At 45.8% G+C, this 18,652-nt stretch overlaps 1 protein-coding gene across 2 annotated transcripts; it reads left to right on the top strand.

Annotated features, from left to right (window-relative positions):
- Positions 1-1,230: 1,230 nt before the first annotated feature.
- On the top strand, positions 1,231-18,125 carry plxdc1 (plexin domain containing 1). Of its 2 annotated transcripts, none has more exons than XM_041265023.1 (14): positions 1,231-1,609; positions 6,684-6,841; positions 7,752-7,895; positions 8,271-8,340; positions 9,988-10,110; positions 10,472-10,590; positions 11,121-11,220; positions 11,788-11,883; positions 12,230-12,311; positions 13,964-14,024; positions 14,421-14,544; positions 15,423-15,458; positions 15,585-15,748; positions 17,039-18,125. In XM_041265023.1, the coding sequence occupies exons 1-14, from the start codon at positions 1,531-1,533 to the stop codon at positions 17,156-17,158; spliced, it is 1,476 nt and encodes a 491-aa protein (XP_041120957.1). In that variant the 5' UTR covers positions 1,231-1,530; the 3' UTR covers positions 17,159-18,125. The 2 variants fall into 2 exon arrangements, with proteins under 2 accessions (XP_041120957.1, XP_041120958.1); XM_041265024.1 differs by having other exon boundaries at positions 6,687-6,841.
- The last annotated feature ends 527 nt before the right edge of the window (positions 18,126-18,652 follow it).

Here is an 18,652-nt window from a genome sequence, read left to right on the forward strand (position 1 = left end):
GAAAAGTGATTTATTAATTGTCAGTTAACCCCTGGCCACACCCTATAAAAGACAAAAGAAAATGTTTGTTTAATGAGATGGTTCAGTGAAGGTGCTTGCCAAGCCTGGACTGAAAAAGTGTGGAGAGAAAGAATGCACTGGGATAGCCGAAGCTTGGGTGTTTTGATTTTAATGTGTACAAGTATTTTGTTTAAACCTTTAGTTTGGTTTCTGTGTTTTCTTTGTAAATAATAAAGGTGTGCAAGAGTGCTGAATAGCAGTTTCTGTGTCTGGGTCGACTTCTTCAAGAGTGCAGACCAGCCTTGATAGGAACGCTTTATCACATCAAGTTGACGCTGAGGTAGCTGATCATTAATCCTAATTATGTGGGTGGCTGAATGGGGGAGGTGTCAACTATACTCGGCTAAAACCTTTTTTTTTTTTTTTAATTTAGTAGTCTCCAATTATTATTATTATTTTTTTTTTCTCCCAATTTAGAATATCCAATTATTATTTAAGCTTGGCTCACCGCTACCACCTCTGCGCTGATTTGGAAGCAGTGAAGACAAACACACATTGTTCTCCGAAGCGTGTGCGGTCAGGCGACCGCTTCTTTTCACACTGCAGGCTCACCATGCAGCCACCTCGGAGCTACAGCGTCGGAGGACAATGCAGCTCTGGGCAGCTTACAGGCAAGTGTGCAGGCGCCCGGCAAGACTACAGGGGTCACTGGTGCGCGGTGAGCTGAGGACACCCTGGCCAACCTGTCTCCTTGTAGCTGCTGCTCTGTGCTAGCAGACCGGGCTGTCACACACACACACCTAACCCCACAGCTTTACCCTGAGGAAACCCAGGCTAGCAGAACCATTAGCAGACCACAGCATTTCTAGCAATGGCAATTTCACAATGACTGTCTTACTTGTACTAATAAGGTACCTCTGTGGTCCCATTCTACCAATGTCAGCCCCGTCCCATTGTTGCATTGCCATTGTAGTGTCTGTCTGCCAGTTTGCCCCTCAGTATAGTACAGAACCCTTGCTTTATCCATTGCATTGTACAATTTATATTTCCTTCTCTGTTTCCAAACCAATCATGTGTGCATACCTGTGTAATGTGGAAACACACCAGCTGTTCTCACTGTTGACCACAAGGGGGAGGCAGCCCTCTTCTCATAGTTCCGACTTGGCACCATCTATCTCTCTCTCACAGTCTCTCTGTCTTTCGTTCATAGAAAAGAAACCAAAAAAAGGGGAGAGAGAAAATATATCTTTGTCCCTGCCCTGCTCTGATTACAGGAGAGAGGGAGGGATCAAGAGAGAGGAGAGGACGCTTTGGTCTTTGACAGCATACTCATCTGTCGCTTGCAGTGTCCTAACATTGTCATGGCAACAACAGGACAGTCCTGACGGAGAGAGAGAGAGAAAGAGAGAGAGAACGAGAGGGAGAGAAAGAGAGAACTGGACAGGACCTTTTTAAAGTCAGAGCGAGCTAGAGAGAGAGGACAGAAAGAGAAAGTGAGGAGAGCTACACAGGTTTCCAGCTGGTCACACAATGATGAGTTTCTACACTCTGCTACTGGTCTGCCTCTCACAGGGTGAGTTGATGGGAGTCTGGACGCATGGACACACTGGTAAGCAAGCTTTATCTATTTCTCTCTGTCTCTACATCTATTTAAACATATATAACCAATGCTGCAAAGTGAGTGTTGCTTCTTTTAGATTGAAGACAGTGCTGAAAGACGTGTACAGTATTAACAGTGTGTATGTGAAAGAAAAATTAAAAAAAAATGTTGAAAGGGTGCCTACTTCTTATTGCACTTACTACTGTAAGGCTAACATAACATGTTTTTTAAAGTCTCAATGGATGTACACACTAACATGTTCGAGACAGACTTATTGTTTGATTGATGAAACCTGTTTAATGACAGGTATAAGATGAACAAGAGTATAGAGTGCAAAATAAACAAATAAAGCAAGCATATTATTTCTGATATAAAAAAATATTCAAAGTGTTCAACACCTTCAAACTCTTAACACATTTAATCTTTGAACTACGAACCTCCCTTTCTGAACCCCTGCTGCTTTAGGGTTGTGAGGTTTTTTTTTTGTGGTCACCAAGCCTTGTGTAGAACGTGCAGAAATGTGATTTTTCTGCAGCAGCTGGGTGACCTAAATATAATTAGCTAAAAATAGTGTTTAACCCTGCAGCGGCGACATGCTGGGAAACAGGGAGGCAAAAATGATTATCATAATCAGAGATGAAAAAAAAACAACAATAACAACTAAACCAGTTAGAAGCCTGGGCACTATATAGACAGGATTGTTCAGGGAGCTGTTTGATACAAGCTGGCATCCACTCCTATCTTAGCAATGCCAGAGCTTCTTGCTCTTTTTCGAAGTCCTCTCTCTCTCTCTGCAAAGATTCACAATAGGTTTACATTAGGTGTAATTAACCTTTTTCCACTCAGAAGAGATTCCAGGTTACTAGAGACTTAGTTTCACTCTCACACCGAGCATTCAGCACGCTCAAGTATTTAACCTTGAGGGGGTTGATTTGATCAGCCTAGTCCCTGACAAGCCACAGTGGGATTTATTTGAGCATTTTACAGCTCCGGGTAGCATGCATCAACCACCGGTTTTTAGGTACAATCCCGGGATAGCCACAGATGCAGTCCAGGGAGATTCTCCAGTGCAGTGCAATGCTCTAATAAAATCCAGCTGGAGCTATTCCCAGCGAGGTAAAAAGTTAGAAAATCGTTTCAAGGAGAAGTGTTTTTGTGTGGAGTTTCTGAACAGCGTCTTGGAAAAGTGACCCAGATATGAGGAACGCGTATCTCACCAAACACTCATAAATCACAGACTAAAGAAACTGAGTTCAACTGAAACTAGACCAAGGCTTCTCAAACTGGCTGCTGGCTTTCTTTCCAACCGAGCTCTCAGTTACTTAACTAGACCTTTAATTGAACTGATAATTTGCTTAATTAGACCTTTTTAGTTGTTTTCAGTTCTTGAACAGTTGCATATTTCAAGTTAGCTGTAACGTTGTATAAGTATCTTGAACTGCAACTGTTTAAGAGCTGAAAACAAGTAAAAAGGTCTAATTAAGCAAATTATCGTTCAGTTAAGTTAAGTAATTGAGAGCTCGGTTGGAATAAAAACCAGCAGCCACAGGGGGTCCCCAGGACCGGGTTTGAGAAGCCCTGAACTAGACAAAACTGAGTTCAGCAGGCAAGTGTTTCGGCGAGTGCCTTCATCAGTTGTATTGAAACTAGAAGAAACCGAGTCAAGAAAAGTAGTGCCTTCGTAGAGGTAAAAAGAGTAAATCAGAGAATTGTAAACTAGTAAGTGGCCTGTAGGAGGAAAGGAGAGTTCCTAAAATACAAACCTCTGGTGGAGCCCTTTCCGCTGCCCAGCCCTGCCCAAGCAGACCAGACTTCTGTTTATAAAAGGAGGGGATTTGAAGCAGCCAGTTTGCAGCCAGCAGCGCCAAAATGCCTCCACCTCTGTTCTCTAATTAGTGGCCTGGTCCCTCATTCCCTTCTGTCTGTTTATAAATGGGGCGAAACTACACCCCTCTCCACCTCCCTGCTGCCACTATCACTGCATTCCCTCTCCCTCTCTGTACCCTCACTGCCTCCTCGGACGCCCCCATTCCCTCTCCCTCTCTGTACCCTCACTGCCTCCTCAGACGCCCCCATTCCCTCTCCCTCTCTGTACCCTCACTGCCTCCTCAGACGCCCCCATTCCCTCTCCCTCTCTGTACCCTCACTGCCTCCTCAGACACCCCATTCCCTTTCCCTCTCTGTACCCTCACTGCCTCCTCAGATGCCCCAATTCCCTCTCCCTCTCTGTACCCTCACTGCCTCCTCAGACGCCCCATTCCCTCTCCCTCTCTGTACCCTCACTGCCTCCTCAGACGCCCCCATTCCCTCTCCCTCTCTGTACCCTCACTGCCTCCTCAGACGCCCCATTCCCTCTCCCTCTCTGTACCCTCACTGCCTCCTCAGACGCCCCTATTCCCTTTCCCTCTCTGTACCCTCACTGCCTCCTCAGAAAATTATTCAATTGAATCTGAAAATATGAAATACACTCCAACACATTTATTGAACATTGCAATTAGTCTAGGGAACTCAGTACTGTACTGGGGATCTGAGAGCCAGCTAATTCAATCCAGTCTAGTATAGAGAACTCAGTGCTATACTGGGGATCTGAGAGCCAGCTCATTCAATACAGTCTAGTGTAGAGAACTCAGTGCTGTACTGGGGATCTGAGAGCCAGCTCATTCAATACAGTCTAGTGTAGAGAACACAGTGCTGTACTGGGGATCTGAGAGCCAGCTAATTCAATACAGTCTAGTGTAGAGAACTCAGTGCTGTACTGGGGATCTGAGAGCCAGCTAATTCAATCCAGTCTAGTATAGAGAACTCAGTGCTGTACTGGGGATCTGAGATCCAGCTCATTCAATACAGTCTAGTGTAGAGAACTCAGTGCTATACTGGGGATCTGAGAGCCAGCTAATTCAATACAGTCTAGTGTAGAGAACTCAGTGCTGTACTGGGGATCTGAGAGCCAGCTAATTCAATCCAGTCTAGTATAGAGAACTCAGCACATTCAAAAGATGTGACACAGATAGCAGAAAGTGCAGTGTTTTCCCTCCCATGAGATGTAACTCAATTAATCCTGTTAAGCTCTTATAATTATATCGATATAGAATTAGCCCTGCTGGGTGCCAGAGAGATAAAAGATACAATTACTTCTGAGAGCAGCACCATTACTCTCTGACAGTCACTCTGTGAGAGTGTGTTTTCGTTTCAGTCTGTGTGTGTGTGTTTGTGTCAGTGTGTGTATTTGTGGCAGTGTGTGTTTGTGTCAGTGGTAATGTTTGTGTCAGTGTGTGTGTGTGTGTGTTCATTCCAGTATCTGTGTTTGTGGCAGTGTGTGTTTGTGTAAGTGGCAATGTTTTTGTGTGTGTTTGTGGCAGTGTGTGTATTTCTGAGAGTGTGTGTTTGTACCAGTGTGTGTGCTTGTAGTAATGTGTGTGTTTGTGGCAGTGTGTGTGTTCATACCAGTGTGTGTGTTTGTGGCAATGTGTGTGTTCATACCAGTGTGTTTGTTTGTGGCAGTGTGTGTTTGTGGCAGTGTGTGTGTTTGTGGCAGTGTGTGTATTTGTGGCAGTGTGTGTTTGTGGCAGTCTGTGTTCATACCAGTGTGTGTGTTTATGGCAGTGTGTGCGTTTGTGTCTGTGCTTCCCTCTCAGAGTCACGCCCAGCAAATAAACAAATTCCAAGAGAAACCGTCCGACTGGGCGTTTTTTTTATTTTTAAAACATCACAAGCTTTCAAATTCCTTCCAAAAGTTTATAAATTAACCTCAATTACATGTTTTGCATTGCAGCTGCAACTGTGCAAGTCAATCAGTTACTCTCCCTTTTAAACAATTGCATGGCTAGGTTAATGTTAATGGTCAAGACTAGTCTTTCATCTTTCTCTGGCCTGGAATCTAGACTGGGGGGCTAGGTCGCGCAGTAGGTTAATGTTAATGCTCTGGGTTTGGTCTCATGACCGGACTTCAATGTTGATATTTGGTGACCTGCATCCAAAACAAGACCAAAACAAAGAAACCTACCAGAATTCACAAGCGGAGTTTCAGTAATTCCTTATTTTATGATATGTGTAATTTATGTGGATGCTGGGCAGATTGTCCAGGTGTCTCTCTCCCTCTTCCTCACTCTCTCTCCCTCTCCCTCTGCCCCCTGTAATTTCCCTTTCTACCTCTCCCTGTCTGCCCCTCTCCCTCTGTCTCTTCCTCTATCTCTCAGTTTCTCTCAGGAACTGTTGTCATTCTCTCTCATTTTCAGCTTGGCCTAATGTAACTTGATCGCTGCTCCATTAAATCTAAAAATAAAAAAATAAAAACAACCAAAAAAACCCCCACAGAATCATGTTATGGAGTGTGTAAGTGAGTTTGTGTGTGTGTGTGTGTGTGTGTGTGTGTGTGTATGTTTGTGTTTGTGTATGTGTCTGTATGTGTTAGTATGTGCGTGTCTGTGTGCATGTGTGTCTTTGTGTGCGAGTGAGGCTGTGTGATTGAGGGGAGGGGGGCAGGGGGCTGTGTAAATGAGAGGGGAGGTGGCTAAGGAGTTCGAAAGCATGGTGCTGCCCCACCCTCTGTGAGGAGGAATAGCCTCCCTGCTACAGCTTTCTTTTGCTGCCAGAGCCGGCTGGCTGGCTAGTGACCGCAAGGGCTGGCTACTAGCCACGTTCTCCAGCCAGTCTGCCCAGTCCTCCCATTGTTGGCACTCCCTGCATCCTCCACCACTGACCAAACTTCCTCTGGCAGCCAGGGCTCGGCCCTGACCTTATTTACTGTGAAGTGGGGGCGCCTTACCGTAACAAAGCTGCTCTCTTTAAAACCTCTCATTTCTCTCACTTTCGTTCATTTATTTAAAAAAAGGATCCCAGTGATTCATCATCAACGACATGGCGAGGTAGCCCATACCATTCCCTCACCACTCTCTATGTGTCTCCTAACTCTGTCTCCTAACCTCTGTTCACTATGCCAGCTACTTCTAAGATTTTAAAGATTCCAATCAAAACTTCCCCCCTGATTCCTCTTTGTTCTCGGCTAAATAAAGTTTCTTGAATGTTTCACTGGGATTTGTTTAGGGTTTGGGGTGCAGGGCGTATCAGTGGTTGTTGTTTCCAGCAGGTTTGAGGTACAGCGTCTCCGAGGGAGCCCCCGAGCCCAGCCGAGGCAGGAGAGAGCTGCGATTGGCTGAGACAGACAGGACCAGGCTCAACCGAGAGCCAATCGGAGGAAACCTGGCCATTGACACGCTGCCTGACAACATGACACGCATCGTGGTGAGTAGATGGGTTGGGGGGGGGAGGTTTAAAATCAAACCAAACTAAAACCTGAATAGACAGTAAAGAGTGCTCTCTTCAATCCAGGGCAGTCTTGTGGCACCCCCTTAAGAGAAATTGTGGCTTCTTTCTTTCTTTCTTTCTTTCTTTCTTTCTTTCTTTCTTTCTTTCTTTCTTTCTTTCTTTCTTTCTTTCTTTCTTTCTTTCTTTCTGTCCGCCCGCTCTGCAGTAACCAGTCACAGATGTGTAGTGTCCAGGCCAGGGCATCATGATTTGCAGGGTTTTATAAATTAACAAGCACAGTCAGTTACTGAGCAGAGCAGTGTGATCCTATTAAACAGCAGGGTATGTTGAGCTTGTTAAACTGCAGGAGTGGGGGGGCGGGGGCTGTGCATCACAGATTTCTCAGCAAGTGGGCCAGTTGCTTCACATCACAGAGACAGTGAAACAACTTCTACATTCATACAGGAGGGAGGTTATTCAGCTCTAACCGCTAAAGCCCACTGCCTCCCTCCCAGTCCCTCAGCACTAACCACTAGATGCCCACTGCCTCGCTCCCTCCCTATATGTTGATGATGCCCCCCCTTCCCCGACTCCACTAGGAATCTCTTTACAGCTAACATGGTGAGCCACACCCTCCTCCCTGACCTGCTTTCAAACCACCACGCCAGCTGGGAGACGAATCAAACTCCAGCAGATCAAACTGTGCCACCAAGATGGAAAATACCTGCGCTTAAACTGCAATCACCGAGAGCTGAGTTAGTCAGCCTGGCCATTCATCAGTGTCACTTTACCTGGCCTAGCCTTCAATTCCTCCCCAAGGGGGGTGTCGATCCACATAAAAACACTGCAGTTTGCTGCAGTATGTGCTATGTACGGTGCTTCACTGTTCCCCCCCTCTCCCCCCCAGGAGGACGAGCGCAGATATTACTTGTGGCGCAGTCTCGGCCCGTCGGACCCACGCACAGAGCAGCTCTGGATCGACATGACCGCCCTGGAGCGCAGTGAGGTCAGAGTGCACGGGATCCTGTCCAACACACACCGACAGGCATCGGTGAGGAACACACACTGACACAGACACACTGAAACACACACACTGAGAGACAGAGAAAAACACTGAGACAGAGACACACACTGACAAATACACACACTGAGCGACAAAGACACACTGACACACACCCTGAGAGAGAGATGCAAACACTGAGAGACTGACCGCTGATAGAGACGCTCACACTGACACACACACACTGAGAGACAGAGGCACACACTGAGAGACCCCCACACACAGAGACACATACACACCGACAGGCATCGCTGAGAAACACTCAGACTGACACAGAGACACGCATTAAAACGTGAAAGCAAGTTCCTGTATCGCTCTCACCTCCTGTCTCTCCTCTCTCACTCTCCCTCTCCCCCTCCCTCTCAGCGGGTAGCCCTCTCGTTTGACTTCCCCTTCTACGGCCACTATCTGAGGCAGATCACCGTAGCGACGGGAGGTAAGTGGACGTGCCACGGCTTTGAAAGCAGTTTCGACAGTGCCGCTGCTAAGTATAAAGGGAGACCGCCACCGCTAGTCAGTCTAACTGGCACGAGGCTCTAATCAAATAATTACTGTAAAATTACCAAATTGACATTCCCATTTCTGCCTAATTACATCTATTTTTAGTTGAAGAGAGACTTTAAACGACCTTCATCTTCCTGATACCTCATTTCTTGGATGTTTGCAAATCCTACTGTAGGAGAGCGGCGGAGTGAGGGGAAGGGAGAAGCATATCAGAATTGCACAGGCTTGCAACACTAATATGCTTCCCTGCAATCAGCCTTGGGGAATAGCTAGAAAGCATTGCAGATAATGACAATAGAGAAACAACTGTGGAGAAGTCTACAGAACACACACAATAGGTTATTAAACAAGTGACAAATAACAACTCAAGAAAACACAAATGATTCAGTGTGCCTTCAACACCTTACGTGGAAATCTGAGCTCGTTAAAACGGGGAAAAAAAGTTTCCTTACATTATGATTTCGTTTTCTATATATTGTTTTGCTGATTATGTCTAATAATTGCTAACATTTTTTTAAAAGATTTTTATGTTATTTAATTGCTTGTTTTCATGCATGTTGTAAAAACCAAAGTACACTGCTAGCTTTGAGAACAGTTTGTTTCTGATTGTTTTTGTTTTTTTTGTTGTTGTTTTTTCTATTTTCTGCTTAATTTTACGTTATTATTAAATTAATAGTTAACACCCTGTCTGTGGTTCGCGAGCGCCAGAGCGCGGCACAGTCAACACTTTGAAGACGTTCTTTTGTGTTTTTGTTTTCGGCTCGTTTAAGTAATTAATTGTTTAAACCCTCCCTCCCTGCCTGCCTGTGTGTCACAAATTCCACAGGCTCCCTTTGAAGAAGCTCATTATGGGTTATTTATTATTAAAAAAGTTTCTTCTAATTATAGAGAATCACTGTTCTACCCGTTTAGGCTGCACATTCCTGGCTCCCAAACATTGTTTTGGTTATTATTTTTTCATCTTAATAATTGTTTAGCCCCTGGCAATTATAAATAGCAGAGCCGGTCTCCTAGTCCTGGCTTTGACATTATTCTTTAGATTTTTTTATTTCTATATCTTCATCCAATGCAAAATCAATTTCTTACCAAGATTATTGACATTTCATTTTACTGTGCTGTGACTCTTTTGGTTCTTCAGGGCAATTCAGACATCACCCTGTAGAAAACTGCTGCATCCTGGTTCCTGTGCTGTAGGTCACAGTCCGAGAGCAGCTAGACAGCTGGAGGGAGTTTGACCTATAGCACAACATGAAGTGATCAGGTACCAGGAAGCAGCGATTTTTCATCGCCAGCATTGCCCGTTAGGATTTCTGCATTGCTTTACAAACTATAAGTATAAAATACATGCATAACAAATAAATGTAACAAAAGAAAAGTGCTGTGCTGTGCTAATATTGCCAGTTCTGATACTTTTTATACAGAAAGCAGTTCGATTGTAACCAGAACAGAAATGCCAGCATTGGCTGCTGTTCACCAAGCTTGGGAAATATTAAAGAGGGTCAAACTCTACTACAGAAACAACAGCCTCAAACAGCTACCTGGATATCAACCTCATTGACCTCTGACCTCCCGCCCCCAGGGTTCATCTTCACAGGAGAGGTCACACACCGCATGCTGACGGCCACGCAGTACATCGCGCCCCTCATGGCGAACTTTGACCCCAGCTATTCCAAAAACTCCACCATCCACTACCACGACAACGGTAAGCAAGGCACGCACCTGTGCGGAATTAGGGATCTAATAGAGTCAGTGAGAAGCATTTTCACTCGGTGGACTCCATGTGGTAAGTGTGAGGGCTCTCTCAACGGTGTCATTAAGAGCAATGGTCCTGTGTTGATCCTACCTGTATTAGGCATTACCCCTGCAGAGCTGAGAATAGTTACAGCGGATCATGTAGGCAGGCAATAAAGTCAAAAGTTTAGTTCTATTGAGTGTTTTATAGTTGTGATTGAATTAGGCATCTGTTATGTCACCTATTAACTCTCCCTCTCCCTTACTCCCCCTCTTCCTTCCTCTCTCCTTTCCCTCCCTCTCCCTCCCTCTCCCTCTCCCCCTCTCTGCAGGCACAGTGTTTGTGGTGCAATGGGACAAGGTGAGGCTGAAAGGCTGGGAGCAGAGAGGAGGCTTCACCTTCCAAGCAGTGCTGCACAAGGAGGGCAGCATCACCTTCAACTACCGAGACGTGAGTGACACACTCACACACTCACACTCACTCATACACACTCACTTACACACTAAAACACTCACTCACACACTCACTGACACTCACACACTGACACACTCACTCACACTCACTCGAACACACTCTCACTGACACACGCTCACTTACACACTCAAGCACTCACTGACACTCACACACACACACACACTGACACACTCACACACACTGACACACTGTCACTGACACACACTCACTTAAACACTTAAACACTCAAACACTCACTGACACACACACACACACACAGTCACACACACACTCACTGACACACTCTCACTGACACACACTCAGCGGTCACTCACACTCACTCACAGACACACTCACACACTCATTGACACACACTCACCGATACACTCACTGACACACACTCACTGACACACACTGACACACTCACTGACACACACATACACACTCAACCACACTCACTGACACTCACTCACGCCCTCACTGACACACTGACACACTCACTCACACACTCTCCTCTCCCCTCTCAGGTGCCAGTGCCAGTGAGTGAGATCAGCTCCGCTCAGCACCCAGTGAAGGCCGGTCTCTCTGATGCCTTCATGGTGATCCAAAACTCCCCGCACATGCCAGGTCAGATTCACCCAGACACCCGATTCATTCAATTTAATTTAATATTCCCTGGGAAAAGCACAGCACAGTATAGTGAAGCACAGAGAAGATACTGGACCAGGAAACAAGATTTTTTTTCAGTTATTGTTTTTCTTGGAAAGATGTGACAGTGAAGTCTTTGTCCTTGTTAAAGTGGATTTAATTCCTCTGGAGAACAGCAGAGAACATTTCCAGCCTCCATTTCATGGTGCTTTATCAATTTCTGTGCTTTTACTAAGGGAAGCTGCTGCAGACCGCGCAGTGTTAGCATTTCCAGCACGGCACAGCTCAAAAACTAGCCAGGATCGCTATCAGTAACCGCCAGATTGCATTTCAGATTTCACAAACTCATTTTATTATCCTGTTCCCAGAAAGTCATATCAATAATATAATAATGTTGAATAATGTCTCTCCCTCCCTCCTCTCTCTCTCCCTCTCTTTCTCCCCTAACTTTCTCTCCCCCTCTCACTCTCACTCTCTCTTTGTCTCTCCCTCTCTCCCCCTCTCAATCTATCTCACTTGTCAGTGAATGCTGTGTTCTCTCCACAGAGGCACGCAGACGCACTATCTATGAGTACCATCGCGTGGAAGTTGACACCGATAGCATCACCAACATGTCAGCCTTCGTGTTCACCCCCCTCCCCAGTGAGTGTCCTGCTGCACACAGCCTCCCAGACACACTCTCACAATCACACTCAATCACACTCACACAATCACACTCACACACAATCACACTCACTCACACACAATCACAATCACTCATACAATCACGCTCACACACAAACTCTCACAATCACACTCACACCCACACTCACACAATCACACTCAAACAATCACACTCACACACACAATCACAATCACGCTCACACAAACACTCTCACAATCACACTCACACAGTCACACTCACATGCACACTGTCACAATCACACTCACACTCACACTCACACAATCACAGACACTTACACAATGACCCCTTCTCTTCTCTCCCAAGCCTGTCTGCAGCACGAGAGCTGTGAGTCCTGCCTCTCCACCAACACTAGCACCAGTTGCAGCTGGTGCAACATCATCCAGAGGTGAGGGGAGAACTGGGGAGAGGGGTGAGAGGTAAGGGCAGGAGGGAGAGGCTGAGGAGAGGGTTGAGAGGCTGGGGGAGAAGGGGGAGAGGGTGGAAAGGAGAGGCTGGGGTAACGTGTCTGTCTCGAGTGTTGAGTTAATAGACAGAATGCAAAAGCAGACACCGAAGAAGACATTTGCCAAGTTGTTTTAGAGAGGCGAGGGAAGAGAGTGGGCTGAGTGCAGCTGAGAGCTGGAGGTGGGGGGGTGGGGGGGTACTGGTGTTAGGAAACTGGCAGCAAGACTGTTTTAAAGTCTGCGTCCAAAACAAGCAAAACAATGGCAGGAAGTCAGGAAGAAGTGCACTGAGATGAACACAGAGCCAGAGGCAGGGAGAGAAGGAAGCAGGGTGGCAGAGAAGCAGGGATACAGACAGATAGGCAGAGAGGCAGGGAGAGAGATAGAGAGGCAGAGGAAGGGAGAGACAGATAGGCAGAGAGGCAGGGAGAGAGACAGAGAGGCAGAGGAAGGGAGAGACAGATATGCAGAGAGGCAGAGGCAAAGAGGCAGAGAGAGAGACAGAGAGGCAGGGAGAGAGATAGAGAGGCAGAGAGAGTTTCTGACTGTAGTTAGTTCATTTTCAGTGATTAGGAAAAAAAAAACAATATCTACCAAGCGTTGTATTTAAAGAATATGAAATAGAACAAGATGAGAAAACATCTTCCAGGAAAGGATTAACACTCCTTCAAGGGCAGGAACATTGATTTCACCTCTCTTTTTTTCCTTCTTGCTTTTTTTCCAGCCCTCCTTCCCTTTTCTCCCTCCCTTTTCCTTTTCTATTTTGATGTATATCTCCCAGCCCTGAGTCTAATAGATTTCATGTCATGTGTTTTTTTCTTTCCATATAACTAAACAGTTTATTAAATCCAATAATTATTGCAATGTGTGGTGGGTTGAGAGAGATCACGCTGTAATCCATCATGCAGCTGACACCAAGTGCTGTACACTTTTAAAGGTCTCTATCCCTCTCTCTTCTTAATGTTCTCTCTCTCCCTTGTTTTCTCTCTCTGAGCTTTAATAGCATGACAAGAAAATTCAGGTTTTGCCAAAACCGTTGCAGTCAAAACAAGTTATCAAGAACTTAGCGTGTGCTAATCTCACTCTCACTCTCATTCCAATCTTGATCTGTCCTTCTCCTTCTCTCTCAGAAACTCAAATAAGGTTTAAACTCCAGCCAGCAACATTATAAAGAATCAGTGCTGTGTGGCTTGTCATTGTGTACAGGGTTCACGTCTCACAGTGTTGTTCAGCCATTGATTTCACTTAAGCTGTGAAAGCTGTGAAAGGTGTAGTCTGGTCCCCCCTGTCCTAACAGTAACACTGTGCCATTGAACAAAAGGACCAAATTACCACAGCTCCCAGTATAGACCAGCGCTCCCAGTACAGACCAGCACTCCCAGTACAGACCATCGCTCCCTGTACAGACCGGGCTCCCAGTACAGACCACCGCTCCCAGTATAGACCAGTGCTCCCAGTACAGACCAGTGCTCCCAGTACAGACAGGGCTCCCAGTACAGACAGGGCTCCCAGCACAGACTAGCACTCCCAGTACAGACCAGCCCTCCCAGTAAAGACCACTGCTCCAAGTACAGTACCTGTGTTTCTGTTTCAGATGCTCGGATGGCTTTGACCGTCATAGACAGGAATGGCTGAACTATGGCTGCGCAGAGGAGGTCAGTATTGAATCCAATAGCACTGCTGAGGCACAGGCTCAGACATAAGAACATGAGAAAATATATGAATGAGAAGAGGCCATTCAGCCCATGAGAGCTCGCCCGGTTCCGAGCAGCTGATTGATCTCAGAACTTTGTCAAGTCGGGTCTTAAAGGATCCCAGCGATTCAACCTCAGCATGGCTATGTAACCCGTTCCACCCCCTCCCCACTCTGTGTGAAGAAGTGTGCCCACTAAATATCCAACTGCATCCTCTGATCTTGTTTTCTGTGCTGCACTGGGTTCTAGTTAACTTGGTTAACTCTTTTTAAGATTTTAAGACTTCAGTCAAGCCCCCTCGTCTGTCTGTCCGTCTGTTTATCATGCTCTTCCTGTCACATCTGCTTCCTGTTTCAGTCGAGAGGCCTGACCTGCGAGGATTACTCAGAGCAGGAAGCGGACGCCTTGGTCTCATTCAACCCCTCGGGCTCTGAGACAACCCCTGACCCAGGCCAGCTGCTGGACAATCCTGTCACAGAAGGTGAGCATGAACTTTCAACTCTGACAGTCACAAATTGTTGTGCAGGTGTTGAGGAAAGAAAAGGGGATGAGGGGGACAGTGCCCCTCACTCTAAATGCCGTGATATTGTGTTGTTGTTTTTTTTAACCCACTAGATTTGAGTAAAGAATAACCTTTCAAAAACATTTCAACTTAGAAATGCACACCTTGCAGGCTCCTGAGTGGCGCACCTGGTAAAGGTGCTCCATGTGGAGTGCAGGATGTGCCCTGTAGTCTGGACGTCGCCAGTTCAAGTCCAGGCAATTCCACTGCTGACCGTGGATGAGAACTTCCAGGGGTCGGGCGGGAAGGGCTTAGGTCGGCCAGGGTGTTCTTGGCTCACCGCAAACACCAGCGACCCCTGTGGTCTGACCAGGCATCTGCAGGCTTGCCTGTAAGCTTCCCAGAGTTGTCCTCTGAGGTGGCTGTATGGTGAGTGTGTAGAGAAGCGGTTGGCTGACAGCACATGCTTCAGAGGACAACGTGTGTTTGTCTTTGTGCTCTCAAGTCAGTGCAGGGGTGGCAGCAATGAGCTGAGCCTAAAAATAATTGGCAATTCCAAAATGGAGAGAAAATGATAAAAACAATTGCTGACTATTAAATTTATAATAAATAAATGTACACATTAACATATAAAAATGAGTGGAAGAAATGACTTGTAGTCTAAATGCTTTTCAAAGAATGTGACTGATTTCTTTTGGTATTTCCAAAGACCCTGTGGTTTCAGTGTTATGGATAACATTTTTGCAATACAGTACTAACGTAGCCATACCAAAGAAACCTAGTAAAATACTTTGATGAACATTTCAGCTTGAAGTTGTCAGTACTGCCAGTAGAATAATTGACTGTCTCTGTTGCAGATGATACAAAGCTGCTCATCCACTACAATGGCAATGGTGAGTTATTATTATTATTATTATTTATTATTATTATTATTATTATTATTAGTGGTAGTAGTAGTAGTGGTAGTAGTAGTATTGATTGTCATTATTATTATTGTTATTGTTCTGTTTTGTCCTCAGAGCTGCATGATGGCGATTCCCCTCCCAGTCAGCAGGGGCTGTCAGTGCACAGCGGGCTCATTGCTGGTGTGGTGGCGGCTGTGCTGCTGCTGCTGGCTTTGGGACTTCTGGCTTTCTACATCAACACCCACCCCACCTGCGCACCTGCACTGTACCTCATCCAGGTGAGTTTACCTGTCTGTCTGACTGTCTCTACATCAATAACCCCACCTGCGCACCTGCACTGTACCTCATCCAGGTGAGTTTACCTGTCTGTCTGACTGTCTCTACTGTGCACTCTACATCAATCAACCCCACCTGCGCACCTGCACTGTACCTCATCCAGGTGAGTCTACCTGTCTGTCTGTCTGTTTCTACATCAACAACCCCACCTGCGCTCCTGCACTGTACCTCATCCAGGTGAGTCTACCTGTCTATCTGTCTGTCTCTACATCAACACCCACCCCATTTGCGCACCTGCACTGTGGCTGATACAGGCGAATATGTCTGTCTCCTATGTCCATCTCTCAGTTCTCTTACAGATCTGCATCTTGATTTCCTGTTAAGATTTCAAACAGAGAGGGAGGGGGGATAGAAGAGAGTGCGAGGAGGGGAGGATAGAGAGTGAGAGTCTGAGAGAGAGATGAGGAGATAGAGGAGAGAGAGAAAGGTGGGTATGGATAGTAGAGAAAGGAGTGACAGAAAGGTATATTCCAGTCACATCTCTTGCCTCTCATTTGTAATTGTAATGAGGATGGAATTATAGCTCTGCTGTGCAGACCTGACAGGCCGGAGATTGAATGGGACAGATTTCATTCTGCTGGGTAATAAACGTCCATCTTCTTCATAAATAGAAAGAGCACAGCAACGGTAATTTAGCTGAGCACATTACAGAGCAAGAAAATTATGAGACTGAGAATCAGGGTAACCTTTAGCAAGAGAGAGGAGATAGAGGGGAAAATGAGAGACGGAGCGGGAGGATGAGGGGAGAGGGGAGAGAGAATGACACAGAATGAAAGAAGGAGCGAGCCCCCTGCCCTGTTCGCATTGCTATGTTTCTGTGCATTAACTGATACCAAACTCTTCAAGGCTTTTTTTAAGTGTTTGCATTGAAAATGTGGGAATTAAATTGTGTGAAATTATATCTCTTCTAACAGGAGACCACGTACTAGATTATTATAAATCACAGAAATGAGGATTGCACTCAGACACTGTTTTTGAAACCTTAGAGTTGTGCTGTATGTTCTGTGCACGGGATAACATCACTGTACACAGGATGAGACGCGGACAAATTCTTAAAATATCGATACGTGATTTATAACTGGAACTCCAACTGAATACTTGCTGACTGTGTGTCTGTCTGTGCATCTGCCTGTCTGCCTGTCTGTTTGTGTGTGCGTCTGTCTGCCTGCGTGTCTGCCTGTCTGTTTGTGTGTGCGTCTGTCTGCCTGCGTGTCTGCCTGTGCTCTCCACAGAGGCGCTCGAACCATTGGCCGGTCATGAAGTTTCGTAACCAGGGAGTTCACTCCAGCTACACGGAGGTGGAGGTCGGAGGTCACGAGAAGGAGGGGTTCATAGAGGCGGAGCAATGCTGAGGAGGAGGCGGGGCTCACTGTCGACACTGTCTGGAGACACAGAGGGCAGCGTGGCACTGACTTCAACCAGCTTTATTCTTTATTATTATCGTTATTGTTACTGTCCCTATGGGCTGCTCTCTGCTTCTTCAGCAGAACCAGGCTTGTGCCAGTTGGAAAGACTTTGTTTTATTTTATTTTATTTCATTAAATTTTTTTACCAAGAACTTGAAGCTCGAAGCAGACACCTAAATAAGGTTTATATTGGGCACAGCACAGCACACCTCACAGTACAGTACAGTATAGTGCAGTGGTTACTTTGGACGGCTTCGACAGACCGCACACTGAATATAGCACTGTGCCCTGCATACCCGTGTATAGGGTTTAAACTGCTAAGGAGCGGAACGCTGAGACAGAAGGAAGGACTGTCTGTGCAGCTCTCACTCGGTCGGTACCTTTAGGCTGGCCCCTGGGCATTATGGGGACTGTAGTTTATCTTGCCTAATCCTGAACAATGCTAGAGGGCAGCAACTTCCTCTGATTGATAAATAAAAGCAGACACTGGCCCTCACACTCAACAGGAGAATGACCTCCCTGCTACCGACAGTGCTAGATGTCACTTAATCAGAACTATAAATCCCAGACTGCACTGTGTGTGTAATCCATGAGATCAGATGGACTACAGCTCCTAGAATGCCCTACGTGGGTTGTCAAGGGGATGCCCTGCCTGCCTCGTCCAGAGCATATTAGATGAACTACAGCTCTCAGAATGCCCTGCATGTGTAGCTGTGGTGAACTACAGCTCCTAGGATAGCCAGAATCTGCCTTGGAACCCCAAGACTGGGATGGATCAGCACTACTTAATAATGGAAGCAAGCATACGAAATGCACAGAGGAACTGTATGAATATTATGAATCCTACTGGACACAAATCACTTAAAATCTAGCAGTGGAAATTATTCAGAATAAAAAATGTTTTTAAAAATGTATTTGTGTGAATATGAATTTGTTTTGCTGGGGAACAATTAACAAAACCAAAATTAACATGGGTCGAATGTGGGAGCATTGTAACACACAGTCACGCAAACACACAGAGAGTCACAAAAAAAAGTACAAACGTTTGTTACTGAATTTACTAGTCTTTCTAAATTTGCCACGGTTGAGTGTATTAGAGAGGTAGATGCACTGGACTTGTTTAATACAACCAGGGATCCTTGATGACATGTCTGTGCTGCCCTGTTTGGGGTGTGTAATGTTTGGTTTGGATAGAGCTTGGTGCATGACTCAACATGAACTGCACTGGAAGAATCTGTGTATGTGAGTCTGAGTGTATGTGCATGAAATTATGTGAGTCTCTGAGTAACTATGTATGTAAGTCTGACTGTATCTGTGTATGTGAGTCTGAGTGTGTTATGTGAGTCTCTGAGTGTATCTGCGTGTGTGAGTGCATCTATGTGTCAGTCTGTGAGCGAGTGCCTCTATTTGTGAGTGACTCTGACAATTACATTTTTTATT

The sequence above is a fragment of the Polyodon spathula genome, chromosome 12, assembly GCF_017654505.1.
Source record: "Polyodon spathula isolate WHYD16114869_AA chromosome 12, ASM1765450v1, whole genome shotgun sequence".
NCBI lineage: Eukaryota > Metazoa > Chordata > Actinopteri > Acipenseriformes > Polyodontidae > Polyodon > Polyodon spathula.